Below are 14,803 nucleotides of genomic sequence, written 5' to 3' on the forward strand. Positions count from 1 at the left end.
CAGAAAGTGCTATGTTTATGCATCATAGAAACGCAATAGCCTAGCCGGTACTCACAGAAGCAAATAAAGTGAACAAAGACCAAAAGGAAAAGCATTATACACACAACAACGGCCAAAATTTCCAAAGGGTTCTGCAAAACTTTTCACTTTCACTCTCACAACACTCTTTTTTCCAATGGTACAATTCTCTCTCTCTCTCTCACTCACGTAGCTTACACTGTTTTGTTCTGATATTGACATTAATTGCGGATATGTGTTCTCATATTACAGGATTACCTTAAAACCGCGCTTCCTTCACAAATCATGTCAGAACGAGGTTCCAATCTTGTTGTTATCAACCCAGGTATATTTGCAAAATAAATGTTTTTGCACAATACCCATTTGCCATATTATTCTCATTATCATTTTAATTCAATGTGAAATCAATACCAATCACTTTAAAATTTGAAATTTTTTTAGGTTCTGCAAATATTAGAATTGGGTTGGCTTCACAGGATACCCCTTATAACATTCCTCATTGCATTGCTCGCCATACCAAACAAGTTCCTAAGAGGAATGTTCAAGATCAGGTTTTTAGAATTTTGTTTCATATTCCTATATTTGTTCAAGTGATTTTTATAAACCCCTTTTATGCAAACATTGCTTTACTTCAATTGTTAATTGTTTTTGTTTAATTGCATTTAGATGCTTAATAGTCAGGTTACAACTGCACAGCATATGGAAAGGGAGAAAGCTTATGATGTTGTAAGTTATTTCACATTGCGTAGCTGTAACCTGTGATTTTTATCCTATGACTTTCTAGTATTGATTTTTTCTTTCTTGTTCAATCAAACACAAAATAAAGGTTGCATCACTTTTGAAGATACCATTTCTGGATGAAGAAGTTCCCAGTAATTCTTTCCCTCGCAAGGTACATGGAATGTCTTATTCAGAGTACAGTTCAATTGGACTCATCCCTTTTGTTCTAGTTCATATACATTTCTTGGTTCTTCTGTTAGTGTAGTCTGTGTCATGTGAAAATGTTTGGATATGCTCTGTCTTTCTTTTGAACCGTTTAAGCTTGGGTTGGGGTTACTATTACCCCCTTCAAAGCATGGAATTAAATCAGTTTGAAGTTTGTGGCAATTTTGTTGTACTTGCTGTGTTAAAGATTTTGAGCTGAAGTTAAGTTGTGAACTATGTGCTGCTAGACAAATATATTATTCATGAAGAAAAGAGGTTTGTAAATTGATTGGCCCTTTCGAGCATTCTTACGTTTCTGTAAGTTTACTTCTTTTATTTAATCCTTAATACAAAGAAAGATTGTGATTATATGCTTCACCAGGCTTACTTATTTAATTTTACGTATAATCGTAAGTATATGGTTCTAAGATACATTGAATGCACATCATATAGTAAATCAAATGGAGGTTAGCTCATACTGGAGGCAGAGAGAGATTAAGAAAAACTATAGGCGGAACTACAAAGAAGAATCCAAATATCAATGGTTTGTCTATGGACATGATTTATGATAGACCATTGTCACATCTTTTGATCCATGTAGCCAACCCCACCCATGGAAAAAATCACGGGTCAGGTCTGGTCATTAGGATCTCATGCTCGTAGGTTTGTCAATTCACACATGCCAGTTAAGGGTTCTATGTGATTTGACAGCAAAAGAGTATCACATAGACACTTCTGTTTTGATGGTTATTTTTTTCTATTAAAAGATCCCCTCCAAATAGAACACAATCTATCTGGTAAAACTGGAAACTTACAGATGACAAAAGAAGTAAAATAACAGCGTCAGCATATGTAGTGAAAGAATGTGGTGGTAGATCATTTTTGAGGATCTCATTATTGTAGCGATACATAAAAATGAATCTATGAATGTTTTAACAAGTATGAATTCTAAGGTTTCTGATAAGTCACTTTCCCACTCTTTAGATCAGGTAAGAACAATTTATTTGGAAAAGGTAATTGTTATCGGTTTATAGGATTACTGTATCACCATAAAAGTGATAAGACTGAGTCATAGGCTCATTGTTGTTTAAACCATGAATCTTGACAAATGCTTAAGTTGTGATAGCATCTACCATTCACAGCATGCTTCCAGCTTGCATATGTGCAATCAGTTTCCTTTTTAATATTCTTTCATTGGTGAGGAGAATTATTTTGATGCTTGTTTTTCCATTCCCTTTTTTGATATCTTCTATTACAATTTCCTTTTCTCTTTCAAAGGGTTAGATTTATGATCAGATAAATAAAAATATCCACTTTTAAAATATAGGACCTACAGAATTTTATTTTTTATATGCATATGCATATATTAATATATATTATCTACGTTAATACTATGAATTTCATTGTACATAATGTGCAGATGGGACGTGTTGATGGACATAATCCACATACTATCAGGAAAGATTTGCCCTTCACCTGGACTAATGTTAATGAGGAAGCCATTACTTCATCATCTTCAGCAGTAGGTAAAAGGAAATAATTCTCTTTGCATTTTACTTTGTACTTTCCTGTGTTCCTCAGTCGTATTCTAGAAATTACTAAAATTTGTTCTGAATGTAGCAGGAATATGATTTGACAAGTTGCTGAAAGCTTGCATTAACACATTAAATTTAAATTTTTCGTTTTTCATTTTTTGAAATTTTCCATATCAGATTCGATAAAGTTTTACATTGACTGTCAACTACTTAATACAACCTTCACCTTTTATCCGAGCCTAGATCAGGATATTTATAGGATTTTCATTCAGAGGATTGTAGTTTGTGTGAAAATGGAAACCCTCTGTTAAGGGGAAAGTGAAACCCTTGGATGAGAACTCTTTCTCCTCTACATCTCTGACTCGGTCATGCAACATAATTGTTCTTCTATTTCCCTGTTTTTCATCAATTTCTCATTTGTCTGAGTTGGGTTCCTAACACCATATATGTATTACAATTTCGCATATGTAGAGAGTTCAAGTAAAGATGTGAAAATTGAGTCTTTGGATCCAAAAGAAGGTACTGATTCAAAGGAGTCGGATGTGAGCAAAGAAAAATTCAGGGAGTTCATTTTTGGCGAGGAAGCATTAAGAATACCCCCATCTGAACCATATTGTTTATGTCGTCCAATCCGCAGAGGGCACTTGAATATTTCACAACATTATTCCATGCAGCAGGTACTTGTCACTTTCAAACCAGAATACAACGAATGAAGTAATGTTAATTAAATACCATGTAGTTGATTGACAATATAAACATATACATTGTGTATCTTGTGGGTTATGTATTCCATCGTACAAGTTAAATGTCGCATTATAATGTAAATATGTAATGTCAAAACTTATAGGTGGCCTTTGATTATTTATTAATTAAACAATTAATGCTTTTAGCGCAACATAACTATATTAGGATCACTATAGTCTGAAGTTTTGGTTGCTTGTCCTTGTAGTTTAGGGTCCTTTGAGTTCTCTATATAAGTCATTATAGCTTATTACTAATATTGAGAAATGATACTTTTGAATGTTGAGCTTATTTCTGGTTTTCATTCGACATAGCTAGCACTGCCTATTTTTCAGGTACTTGAAGATCTACGTGCTATATGGGACTGGATTTTGATAGATAAGCTGCATATTCCTCGCAATGAAAGAAATATGTACTCTGCTATTCTTGTGATGCCAGAATCATTTGATAATCGTGGTACCTTGAACTTAATTATTTTGAATTGTAGAGTTTTTCACCTTTTCTTGTCAGACAAGCATGTGATAAGTACTTTAAAGACAATGTCATCCATTAATTTGTGCATGTTGGGGTTACCTTAGAAGTCCAATTTTACTCTCCTGCTATAGTAATTATATGTTTTTATCCTTGCCACAAGCAGAAATAAAGGAAATGCTATCTTTAGTACTGCAAGAACTCTGCTTCGGCTCAGCAGTAGTACACCAGGTAATATCTTGTTGTTATTAGTTTATATGTTGACCATCCTGATTACTCTGTTGCTGTTGTTAACATTTGAAAATTACTTTTGGGGGTATACCAAACTCCTTTTACACCTGTGAACTAATGGCTATCACCGGCAAGCTTCATTCTCAAGGAGTGGGTTAAGTCCCTTGAGATCGGAATCTAGCATGTTGAATCGAGGGAACTTAAGTGATGTGTTAAGATAAGCAGTTGTGGGATAGCCCCGCCCCTGGGGTAATTCCAGACTCCAATAGTTTTGCAGATTCCAAATGGAACTGAGTCATACTGTTGGAAGGTGTTGGGGCAGACTTTTTTCGAGTTTTCCCAAGTCTCATGCATTTTGTACATAAAAGTGAATCTTTTTCAAGATTTCTCCAGTAGTTTCTAATAGCTTCATATGGAATTGGTTGGCCAGGAAGGTCTTGCTGCAATTTTTGGAAATGGATTATCTACAGCTTGTGTTGTAAATATTGGTGCTCAGGTGACATCAATGATATGCATAGAGGTAAGCACAACTTCGGTGTCTTTTACTTTTTCTTCATAACACATCTTGTTTGTTTCTTAGTCTGGTTTAGTTATAAATTTATAACTTGAAGTCTCTATTGTGATGTCTTGGAAGTTGGGTTGGAGTAACAAAATGCTGTAACAATTTGCCTGAGTGCAAAGCTAGAATTTGGCTTTTTGGATTATTAGTTTCATAATCTACTCCTCTTACAACCATCATTTCACTGCATGTCTATTCAGCACCACCGAGTATGAGGTTAATAACTATGTGAAGTGTATATACACCCCTTGAACTTTATCTCATTTTAAAATACCGATGAATAAACACAGATTCAAGCATCACAAGTTAATCGTATCTAGCCTACATAGGAACTAGTGTCTAATGAATAGCTTCCTCTTACCAAACCTTGTAAATTGTATTTCTGTTACATGATGCTGAGTGTCATACCTCTCAAACAATTCATTTAGATCCTTTCTCATTTCTGCCGTGACTAATTTTGGTAGTTAACTGCTTATTTTGTTGTTCAGGATGGAGGTACTCTGCCTTCAACTTTGAAGACTTTACCTTTTGGCGGTGAGGTACAAAATATAGTTTGGAAGATATGCACACGTTACCATGCTTGATGCACTTGTTATTTGTTGTTTTTGTTCATTCAACTGCATTAGTTAGATTGTCTGATTCATATATGAGAAAACATCTTAACTGCTGCTGACCTTATTTTCTCTGTTCCAAATTATAATTTGTGTTAGTATTCTATGTTGTCATCCAAATAAAAACTTCATATTTTCAGGATATAGCAAGGTGCCTTCTATGGACTCAAAGGCATCACCAGACATGGCCACAAATTCGTACAGATATTTTGACAAAGCCTATAGATTTGTTAATGTTAAATCAACTGAAAGAGACATATTGTGAAATCAAAGTGAGTTCTACTTTTTTATTAATCTCTAATTATACCATATTAGAATAACTAGAGTTGAGTTAGACCCTGTTATTCTAAAACATTTGTTAGAATAACATAATTTACCTAACAAATTACTTGGCTACAAATGTTTCTCATGTGGGTAAGATTCAATATTCCACATCATTAAGCCTATATAATACTTTATAAGAGGGTGAGTCACGATGCAATGATAAGGTTGCTTGACTTATGACCTAGAGGTTATGAGTTCAAATCCTGGAAAAACCTGTTCGCTTGTGAGGGTAAGACTGCGTGCATCTACTATCCCCAGACTCAACTAGTCGAGAGCCTTGTGCATTGGGCTGCCCTTTTTTATTTTAAATATATTACTTTTAATTGCAAACTGTTAAATCAACTGAAAGAGAAATATTGTGAAATGAAAGTGGGTTTTACTACTTTTAGTTCATTTAACTGATATACTACTAATTTAAAATACTTGCACCTTGTTACTAAGTTAACAGACATTTCATTGAGTAATTTAAAGCTCACGTGAGTCACTTGACCACGACCATTGTTTGCAAGCAGGATTTATCATTTTTAATTGGGTTGCAGCAACATTGTGCCCCTCTGTGGATATGTTTTTCATGTTTTTGAACTGCACATGAAAATACTATAAATGAAAAAAGAGAGCAAATAACAATATATATTGTGGTATATAACATGTGCAGCATCTCAGGCTGCACTCCACAACAAAACATCTATGTAGTCAGAAATGGAGCTATATTAGGTGTAACTGAAATCCTGAAAATCATACTGTCATTAAAAATAGTGGGAGTGGTTTACATTAGTTTTCTTGGTAATGAGTATAAGTGTGTTTTTGTCTGATTTGACACCAAGGTTAAAACACCGGACTGTTGAAATTATGGGGAGTATTAGTGGCTTCATGCGTATAGATTACATAGAGTTTATCCTTTTAATATTATGCCAATGTTCTGTATTTCAATCTATAAATTAAATCCCTCAGTGGTGTTTTTCTGTGTGGATTACAGAAAACGTTCTTTTTAGTTATAATTAAAGAGGGTGAGTTTGACGCAACGGTGAGGTTGTTGCTTAGTGACCATGAGGTTATAGTTTCAAACCCTAGAAACAGCCTCTCCGCTTGCAGGGGTAAGGCTACGTACATCTACCCTCCCAAACCCCACTAAGTGGGAGTCTCGTGCAATGAGCCGCCCTGTTTTTAGTTATAATTAATTTAACCTATGAAAAGCGAAAACATCCATCTTCACTCTTCACTTGAGAAACATGGATGTTAAAACAAGAAGAAAATGTTAACATCTGATAAAGAGAACATATGACTTAAAAAATTCATCACATACGACTATGACCAGTGCTGCTCCTCTAAATTTGTACTTGCTTCCAAAATTGGGTTCATTTTTTAATCCTCTACTGTCTTGTCTACAGGAGGGGGAACTTGATGCTGTTGCAGTAGTTCATTCCTATGAGGACAAAGTGCCAGTTGGGTCTCACAAGACAAGGCTTACTGCTCTTAATGTATGTACCTCCTTTCTTCATTTACCTTTGCGTTTTGCCTTTGGACTAGCCTGTGCTTAGACAGTTCTGACCATTGCTGAATAGGTTCCTCCTATGGGGTTGTTTTATCCAACGCTTTTTGTTCCGGATGTGTATCCTCCTCCACCTCGTACCTGGTTAGTGTGTTCAGAAATTCTGTGTTGTGAACATGTTTGAACAATTTTGTGTTTACACAATGCTATTGGTTTCCCTTGCTAGGTTTCATGACTATGAGGATATTCTAGAAGATACATGGAATATTGATTTTTCCCGAAGGTCTGACATGTCAGATACGTTCTATCCCAATTTTAATGGAGGATTACCCATGTGGGAAAGCTATCCAGTTTTTTCATCTAAGCCAAAAAAAGAAGAAAAAGTCGGCCTTGCAGAGGCTATTACTAACTGCATTCTCTCAACTGGTAATTTTTAATTCTTTTCTCTATTTCTTATGCATAGATTTGAAGCCTTTTTCACTGTTTGGTTTGTATTCACAGGGCGCATAGACATCCAGAGAAAATTATTTTGTAGCATACAATTGGTGAGTTTTACATGTTGAGCTGTGTAATATGTGTTCTTAATATTACATGTTGATCAGAAGGAATTGAAACGTTTACCTTTAATAGATTGGCGGGGTGGCTTTGACAAGTGGTTTAGTTCCTGCGGTAGAAGAAAGGTTGGTTTTGATTTTGATTTACCTTAGCATATCTAATGACCCAATGACAGCTGTGATATGATGTTTTAAATGATAATTCATGTATTGCTTCATAATTAAAGTAAGAAAAGAACTAGCCATTAGTTAGTGATTTGTAAGGATTATAGTAAGCTCTCTCTATGGCTTGTGGCATGCCCTGACCTCTGAGCTGAAAATCTATTCTCCCCTAAACTTCTCTGTATCCCCAAAAATGTAAACTGAGATTACCAACTTCCTTGATATTGACAAATTGTGAATGCAATATCTACATCGATAAAATGCTTTTGTGATTCTTAATGTTAGATGCTGGAAGGAAATGCAATGTTGTTAATTTAACGACCTCAACATGAATCCAATATTAAAGTAAATTTTTTGGTAGCCCAACAACCGAAGGTAGATGGAAACCATGAAAAACTTCAAGTGAAATCATTAAAAAGGATTTAGATCATAACCTTCTGTTGAAAAAATTGGTTTTTGACAGAACATGGTGACTTGTTTGATCCATGTAGTTTCTCCTTCCCAATGGAAAATGCTTTGGTGGTGGTTGTATTTTTGTTGTCAAATTTGGACATCCCAGTGTCTTGAATGATTTTGTTAATTATTTCATTATATTAAGCTGATGGCTGTGTTTCACTATACTTATATGTCAGAGTTTTACATGCCATTCCTCCAAATGAAGCAATTGACACCGTGGAGGTTAGTTTCACATCCTATTTTCTATATTATTCACCTTTTGTTTAAAAAATTATTTGTACTTAGATGATAAACTATTTTCTATATTATTCACCAATCCCACCTAGTGGGATTAAGGCTTGGTTATTGTACTTAGATGATAGCTGTATATGCACAATTTGGTCAAATGGCATACTCGCCATTAAGACACTGTAATTTTTATCACATAGTATAAATAAAAAATACCCACAAGTATATATGGCAATGGTGGCAATTACATCCATTGATCCATCATCTATCCGGTCCATCCATGTATAAACCCAACCCAATCCTTTCAATTTATATAGTAAATAACTAATTAAGAGTTCCATATGTAGCATAGTTCATAGTTGAACAATTTGATTCTTGCCTCTTTTCTTTTGTTTATAGGACAGTAAATTGCACAGCCCATAATCTGGCAAAATGGGTGGTGCTTGCATATGTAGACAGGGCCAGGTTTAATGCCCCATGCCTTTCTTGCTGATCATTTGATTCAGCCTTAGTCAATAAAATTGTATTTCCTTTAAAAAAACACTTGATAGGTCAACTTTTAGTGTTAGATGGTTATTAGAAATGTGTAGGCTATGTCTAACTCAACCCTAAAAACTAGCTCATGGGGTGAGGGATGCCTAAGCCTTATAAGCATTGGCTTGACTATATTCCCATCTGATGTGGGACTATCTTAACACCCCTCTTGCCTAGGATTGGACATCTAGTGCGTGAAGTTTGCATGAATGGACATCTACGGATGGCCTAATACCGTGATTGGTCAGACTTCGATACCATCTTAGAATTGTGCAAGCTATGCCAAACTCAATCCCCAAAGTATAGGATAAGTGATACCTAAGCCTTATAAGCATTGGCTTGACCATATTCCTATTTGATATGAGACTATCTTAATAATGGTTAATGGACCTTCCAACATATATCCCATGATCCATTGATTTCATTCATTAGACAAAAAAGGAATTGAGTTACTTGACCTTTCCAATCCGAACATAAAACCCGAACCAAAACACAGAAACCTCGTGTATCCTTTCAACCTCAGCTTCAGCATCTCCTGGGTTCTTGTTTTTCACAGCTGTCAGCAACAGTGACAGATCTCCTGGATTCTTTTGCCCCCACTACCTAAATATGTTTCTTCTATTTTATCTTTGCTCCAACAATCTAAAATTCCTAGGAACGTCACTGGTCAGCACCATGCTTGGTTACACTGCCAGTTCCTGTAGTCACCTTCACCATGTGTTCCCATTCACAAATATAAAGGTTTTTGACCTTTACTGCATGAACCAGATGACGATTTGGATTTGTTCCTATAATCTTTGACTGAACATCCATCCATAAAAAAATTAATGGGTGGGTTGGATATTCATTTATTAAACGCATCATGAATGGATTGGAATTTTAATATACATCTTTAACATAAATGTTTTATTTTTATCTATCCAAAATGGTCTCATCAAGAATTCATCTAATCCATCCATTTTCCACCCCATTCTTGTTATAGATTGGTGATATTGTATTTGATACCTATAGGTTCTATGTGAAATTTGCTTCTCCATTATCTACCGTAGAAACCACTTTAACAAAGAAGTTCAGCATATATATATATATATAGTTCAAAAACCACTTTAACATTTATGAGTTCAATGCTGCAAGTTTCTTATGATGAGCTCCTATTTTTTTTCTTATTGTTATTTTTTGTATGTATTTCTCTATGTAAAATTTGAATGCATAAATGTGCTGTGCATTTCTTGTTAAGCAAATGTCTCTGATTTTGTCATGTGATCTTTTTGTAATGCACTTAGGTTCTACAATCAAGGACAAATCCGACTTTTGTGCCATGGAAAGGTGGAGCGGTATGTTTGAGCATTTCTGACCATGATGCTTCCCGTATACTGAACAATTTTATTCTTGTTGGTTTTTGAATGGTTCTATAAGTAAAATGTGACTACTAGTTATTCTTAAATTGTGACTATTATATATATATATATATTCATCATATTTGGATGTTAATGTTGAGATCTTTTAATATTAACTTGATGGACAATATGATATCTTATGTTAATAGAAACTAAGTATGAGTTTAGCTAAGCTGAACAATTTCATAGGGGGAGAAATATTACATTCTTACTTCATTCATTCATTTGTTTTTTTATTTATTATTTTAAGCAGTCATGAATACAAAGAATGAAGCATTGCTAGGTATTGTTTTGTAGATGTGCATCATGATTTATTGTTTTTATAACAATTCATTTGTTAAAAACTTGTCTTGCATGTTAAACTTGCCTTGGTGTAGGATCCCACATTGAATAATCATGCTAGAAACTTTGGAAGTGGCTTTTATAAAATGGCTAGGAGAGTAAATTTAAGATATGTTAAAGGGTCAGTTGTCTAAATATACTACCCTCGCCCTCTTTTAGCGAGTGCTGTATGGCGATCTAGACATATGGCCGGATATAATTCCTGGAACCCAGATGGTTAGCTTGCCATGGCCAACCCTCCATTATAGTGTAAAATTTTCCTAATGATATAGGATAAAATATAGGACTTGTAGTTCTTCTACTGCTACTATTATGTTACTTTTATATATGGAAATTTAATTTGATCTTATTAATATAAATTTATAAATTTCATATACTTTCCGCTTGTGAGGTGAGACTGCGTACATCTATCATCCCTAGATTCCACTAAGTGAGAGTCTCGTGTACTAGGCTGCCTTTTCCCTCGAGAGTCAATATTTTCTGATATTTGAGTTTTTGTTTTACAAAGAGTCAGCCTTGTCACAGTGTTATAGTTTCTGCCTTTTCTTCAATGTCATGTTAAGGTTGTTGTCTTGTCTTCTATTTAAATATAGGGAAGCCGTTTTTTTAAGGACTTCTAACATAAGAATGATGCTTAACCCTTATTTTTGGAGTTCTTGACTTGTCTTTCTGTAAGAAATGGTTCTTTCATGTCTAGTTTATTGGATTTTCAGAGCCAGTGTTCCAAAAGAATTTCAATTATGGACGTAGGCTTATTGAAATTCTGGAAGTAGTTAGAATTAAACTTCCTCAGTTCAGGTCCCACTTCAAGTTACTTTTGATCAATATATCATTTGCTGATTTTATAATCAGATTGTTGATGAAGAAGCTTGGGGTGACCACAATCCTTTATGCCATTTATTAATTAAAAAATGACGGCCCATTGCATGAGGCTTCTACTTAGTAGGATATATGGAGGGTAGATGTACACAACATTACCCCGCAAACAGAGAAACTGTTTCTAAGATTTGAATCCGTGACTTCATGGTCACTAAACAACAACCTTACCGTTGTGCCAAATACACTCTCTAAGTCATTTATTAATTTTGTTAAAAAATGAGAATCTTTTGCAAGTGTTATCAAAGTTACCATGGTGATCATGTGTACATGTTCATATATTCCGTTTATTTTACTAATCATAACATATCTGCTATTTCCTTCACAGATTCTTGGAGTACTTGATTTAGGTAGGGATGCTTGGATAACTAGGGAGGATTGGATTCACAATGGACTTCACATTGGAAGTAACAGAAAATACAAGGATTCTTATTACATTCAAGCTCAAGCTATGTGTTACATGAATTCTTGAAAGGTTGGTGATACTACTTTGAAAATATAAACAAAGAATGTTAATGATATCTTAAATAGGCTCTACTTGATTACTTAGTTTCAGACAAGTGCATGCATTCTTATCCACTGCATTTCTTTTCAATGTTGTAATTATTATTCTGCCATGGGATGAAATCAGTTCAATTGGGTTTAAAGAGTGATTTAGGATCTGAATTATGGATATGCCTTGAGACTGTAGCCACTAATGAAAATGAGTGGCTATTGTGTTAGGTACATGATTATTTGATCTTAATGGTTGAATATGGATTAAATTTCCTTTGAAAATGAAGGCCAGGATTAATGGTTAAGAGCTTGTTTTATCGTGCTACAAAGAGTAACACTATATGGGACAACAAATATGCTCCCATCAACAGATATGCTCCCATCAACAGATATGCTCCCATGAGTTGTATATGTCAAAGTATAATGTGATGTGTTGTCAAAGTGTAAGGCATTTGCATAATTGTACCACAATAAGTAATTAACCTCACTTGAAATGTGATAATATTACATCAATGTATTTTTCAACTTTCTCAATAGTCATAATTATAGTGTGAAATTTTGAATTCTTCTCTTTTATTATTTTAATTTTGATTTAAGACAACATTTTTCACATTTTTTTCTATCCTCGTGGGAAAGAGAGTTAGTTATATGAATAATTAAATATTTAGATGTTATAATTCAATATAAAAAATGCAAAACAAAGCCAATTATTAGTAGTTAACTACAACATTATTTTCACCATCACTAAATTTATCAATGGTTGTCAAGGGTGGTCCTCACATCTTATAGGCCCAGCCAGTGTGGGAATAATATATGGGCCCCAAAATTATAAAAAATAAATTACCTCTATGAATTTTGTATGTCAAAGTTTGAATAAAATTTAGAGTCCAAAATAAAAGCAAGTACAGATTATATATCAAAAAATGTTATTTATATTATTTTATAATAAATTTTAAACAAAATAGGTAATAGACAAATTGTAATAATATTAAACTATATTGCACTTTACTCATCTCAGGTCAAACCAATGATTATTATAACCAGTGAAATATTGAATGCATTTTTATGTATAGTAATAATCATTGATAATACAATTGATTAAAAAATAGAAAACAATGATATATATTTATCATAAGTTAGTTGTGAGTGTAAAAAACATTTGGGTCCCTCTTAAACTTTGGCTATGTGCCTTGCACATACAGCACACCCCAGAGGAGGCTCTGTCATGATGATTGTGTATAATTTATAATAAAAAAAATGTCATCGATGAAATTAAATCAACAAGATGTTGATCAGTGTTGTAAAACATGTTAAATTTTAAAATAACTAAAATGTCAATGTTCGATTTCTGAAAACAACACTTAATAAGAAAGACAATTACGTATTCTAAAAGAAATTTTCTTACCAAAACATGAGAGAATATTCTTAGTAATACAAAAAAATCTGCTCTCAAATTATCTGAGTAAATAAAAGTATTATGATGATCAAAATAAAAACTCAAGAGACCGGTCAAACCATTCATTCCATTGAATAATATTTTTTTCCTTCTATTTGAATGTAATAAATTTTATCTGAATACTAATTTAGTACTTTAAAAACCAAAGAAAAAGAATTAATTGGTGTGTGAGAGCAGCCACGCCGTTGTGTGTGGCAGCAAAGTCAAGATCCTTAGCCGAACCCCACTTTGACCAATTCACCCTTCAGATTTCTAAAATGTGCATCTCTCACATTATTACAATTATTATATATATACAAGAATAAATTATCCCTTAGTAGATAACTTATCTCCTTAGTAAAAGTATAACATTTATACTATTTAATTTTTTTTAGAGATATTTTTATAAAAAATAATTAAATATAATACATGTTATAATTTTAATAGCCGATTTCTTTATATCATCCAAACATATTTTATTCCCTATATACAAACAAAACAATACTTCATCCCTTTAACTACAATCTTTTTTCTCTCCCAATCAATCAAACTACAAAACACACTTTCTCTTCGCCTGAAAAATTCATCGCCAACCGCCTCTTCCGATGGCAGATTCCAAGCAGCAACATCATCCAAGTCGGTTACAGAGGCGTGCACCGTCATCGTTGCAGATAAACCGCGAGATCAAGTGGAACGTGGCGATCCCCTTGCTTTCTCCGCTGGCGTCGCCGCCGCCGCTTCCGATGGAGGTGAAGCCTCAAGAGATGAAGCCAAAGTACGTAGGCGCCGCAGAGATGGAGAAGGTGACGGTGGTGTTCAAGATGTGGCAGCACCCGGCGGCTCCGTTCTGTTATGAACCGGCGCCGATAGTTCCTTTGTTTGTTCCTGTGTAGGTAGAAAAATATGAAGATAAAGAATTGAGATTTATTGTTATTTTTATTTTTGGGGAAAGGTTTTATGTGATTTTGCATACAGGGGATGTGAATATGAACATCAAACATAGTCATAAACTCAGTGTGTTTCTATTTTTACTTTTATCTTTTTTTAGCCTTTCCTCATTTTTATTTATATTGTGGCATAAATTAAACTTCTTTGTTGAAATATGTAACTTTCTCTATGTAAATTGATTGGTATATAGTTTCATACATATAGTGATTTTAGTCTGTAATCTTGTATGGATTTCATTTTTTATTTTATTTGTGGGTGAAGAGTGAAGAATCTTGTATGGATTTGTGTGTGGGTGTGAGAGGCTCAAGGTCAAGAATCTTTCATGTGGTGACACTGGTTTTCGCTTTGTTTCCAACACTATCATATCTTATCCGTTAGATTGGATACCAAGTTATCTTCTTTTTCATAGAGTTTATAAATTTAATATAGGACCTTAATATCTATAAATTTACTCTATCATATTAGTGTTGTTT

General features: G+C 34.0%; 2 protein-coding genes across 3 annotated transcripts; both read left to right on the forward strand.

Moving 5' to 3' along the window:
- Nucleotides 13–12,229, forward strand: LOC109336611 (actin-related protein 9). 2 transcript variants are annotated; one of them, XM_019573317.1, is made up of 20 exons: nucleotides 13–178; nucleotides 271–343; nucleotides 460–569; nucleotides 685–744; nucleotides 845–910; nucleotides 2,363–2,468; nucleotides 2,949–3,154; nucleotides 3,554–3,671; nucleotides 3,853–3,920; nucleotides 4,351–4,440; nucleotides 4,968–5,018; nucleotides 5,231–5,362; nucleotides 6,803–6,892; nucleotides 6,977–7,047; nucleotides 7,130–7,329; nucleotides 7,405–7,448; nucleotides 7,534–7,583; nucleotides 8,252–8,297; nucleotides 10,121–10,171; nucleotides 11,781–12,229. In XM_019573317.1, the coding sequence occupies exons 1-20, from the start codon at nucleotides 176–178 to the stop codon at nucleotides 11,922–11,924; spliced, it is 1,779 nt and encodes a 592-aa protein (XP_019428862.1). In that variant the 5' UTR covers nucleotides 13–175; the 3' UTR covers nucleotides 11,925–12,229. The 2 variants fall into 2 exon arrangements, with proteins under 2 accessions (XP_019428862.1, XP_019428861.1); XM_019573316.1 differs by having other exon boundaries at nucleotides 14–178; nucleotides 3,554–3,674; nucleotides 3,856–3,920.
- LOC109335636 (uncharacterized protein At4g14450, chloroplastic-like) lies at nucleotides 13,864–14,557 on the forward strand. The gene has a single exon (XM_019571792.1). The coding sequence runs from the start codon at nucleotides 13,988–13,990 to the stop codon at nucleotides 14,273–14,275; it is 288 nt and encodes a 95-aa protein (XP_019427337.1). The 5' UTR covers nucleotides 13,864–13,987; the 3' UTR covers nucleotides 14,276–14,557.

This window comes from Lupinus angustifolius, chromosome LG20, assembly GCF_001865875.1.
Source record: "Lupinus angustifolius cultivar Tanjil chromosome LG20, LupAngTanjil_v1.0, whole genome shotgun sequence".
NCBI lineage: Eukaryota > Viridiplantae > Streptophyta > Magnoliopsida > Fabales > Fabaceae > Lupinus > Lupinus angustifolius.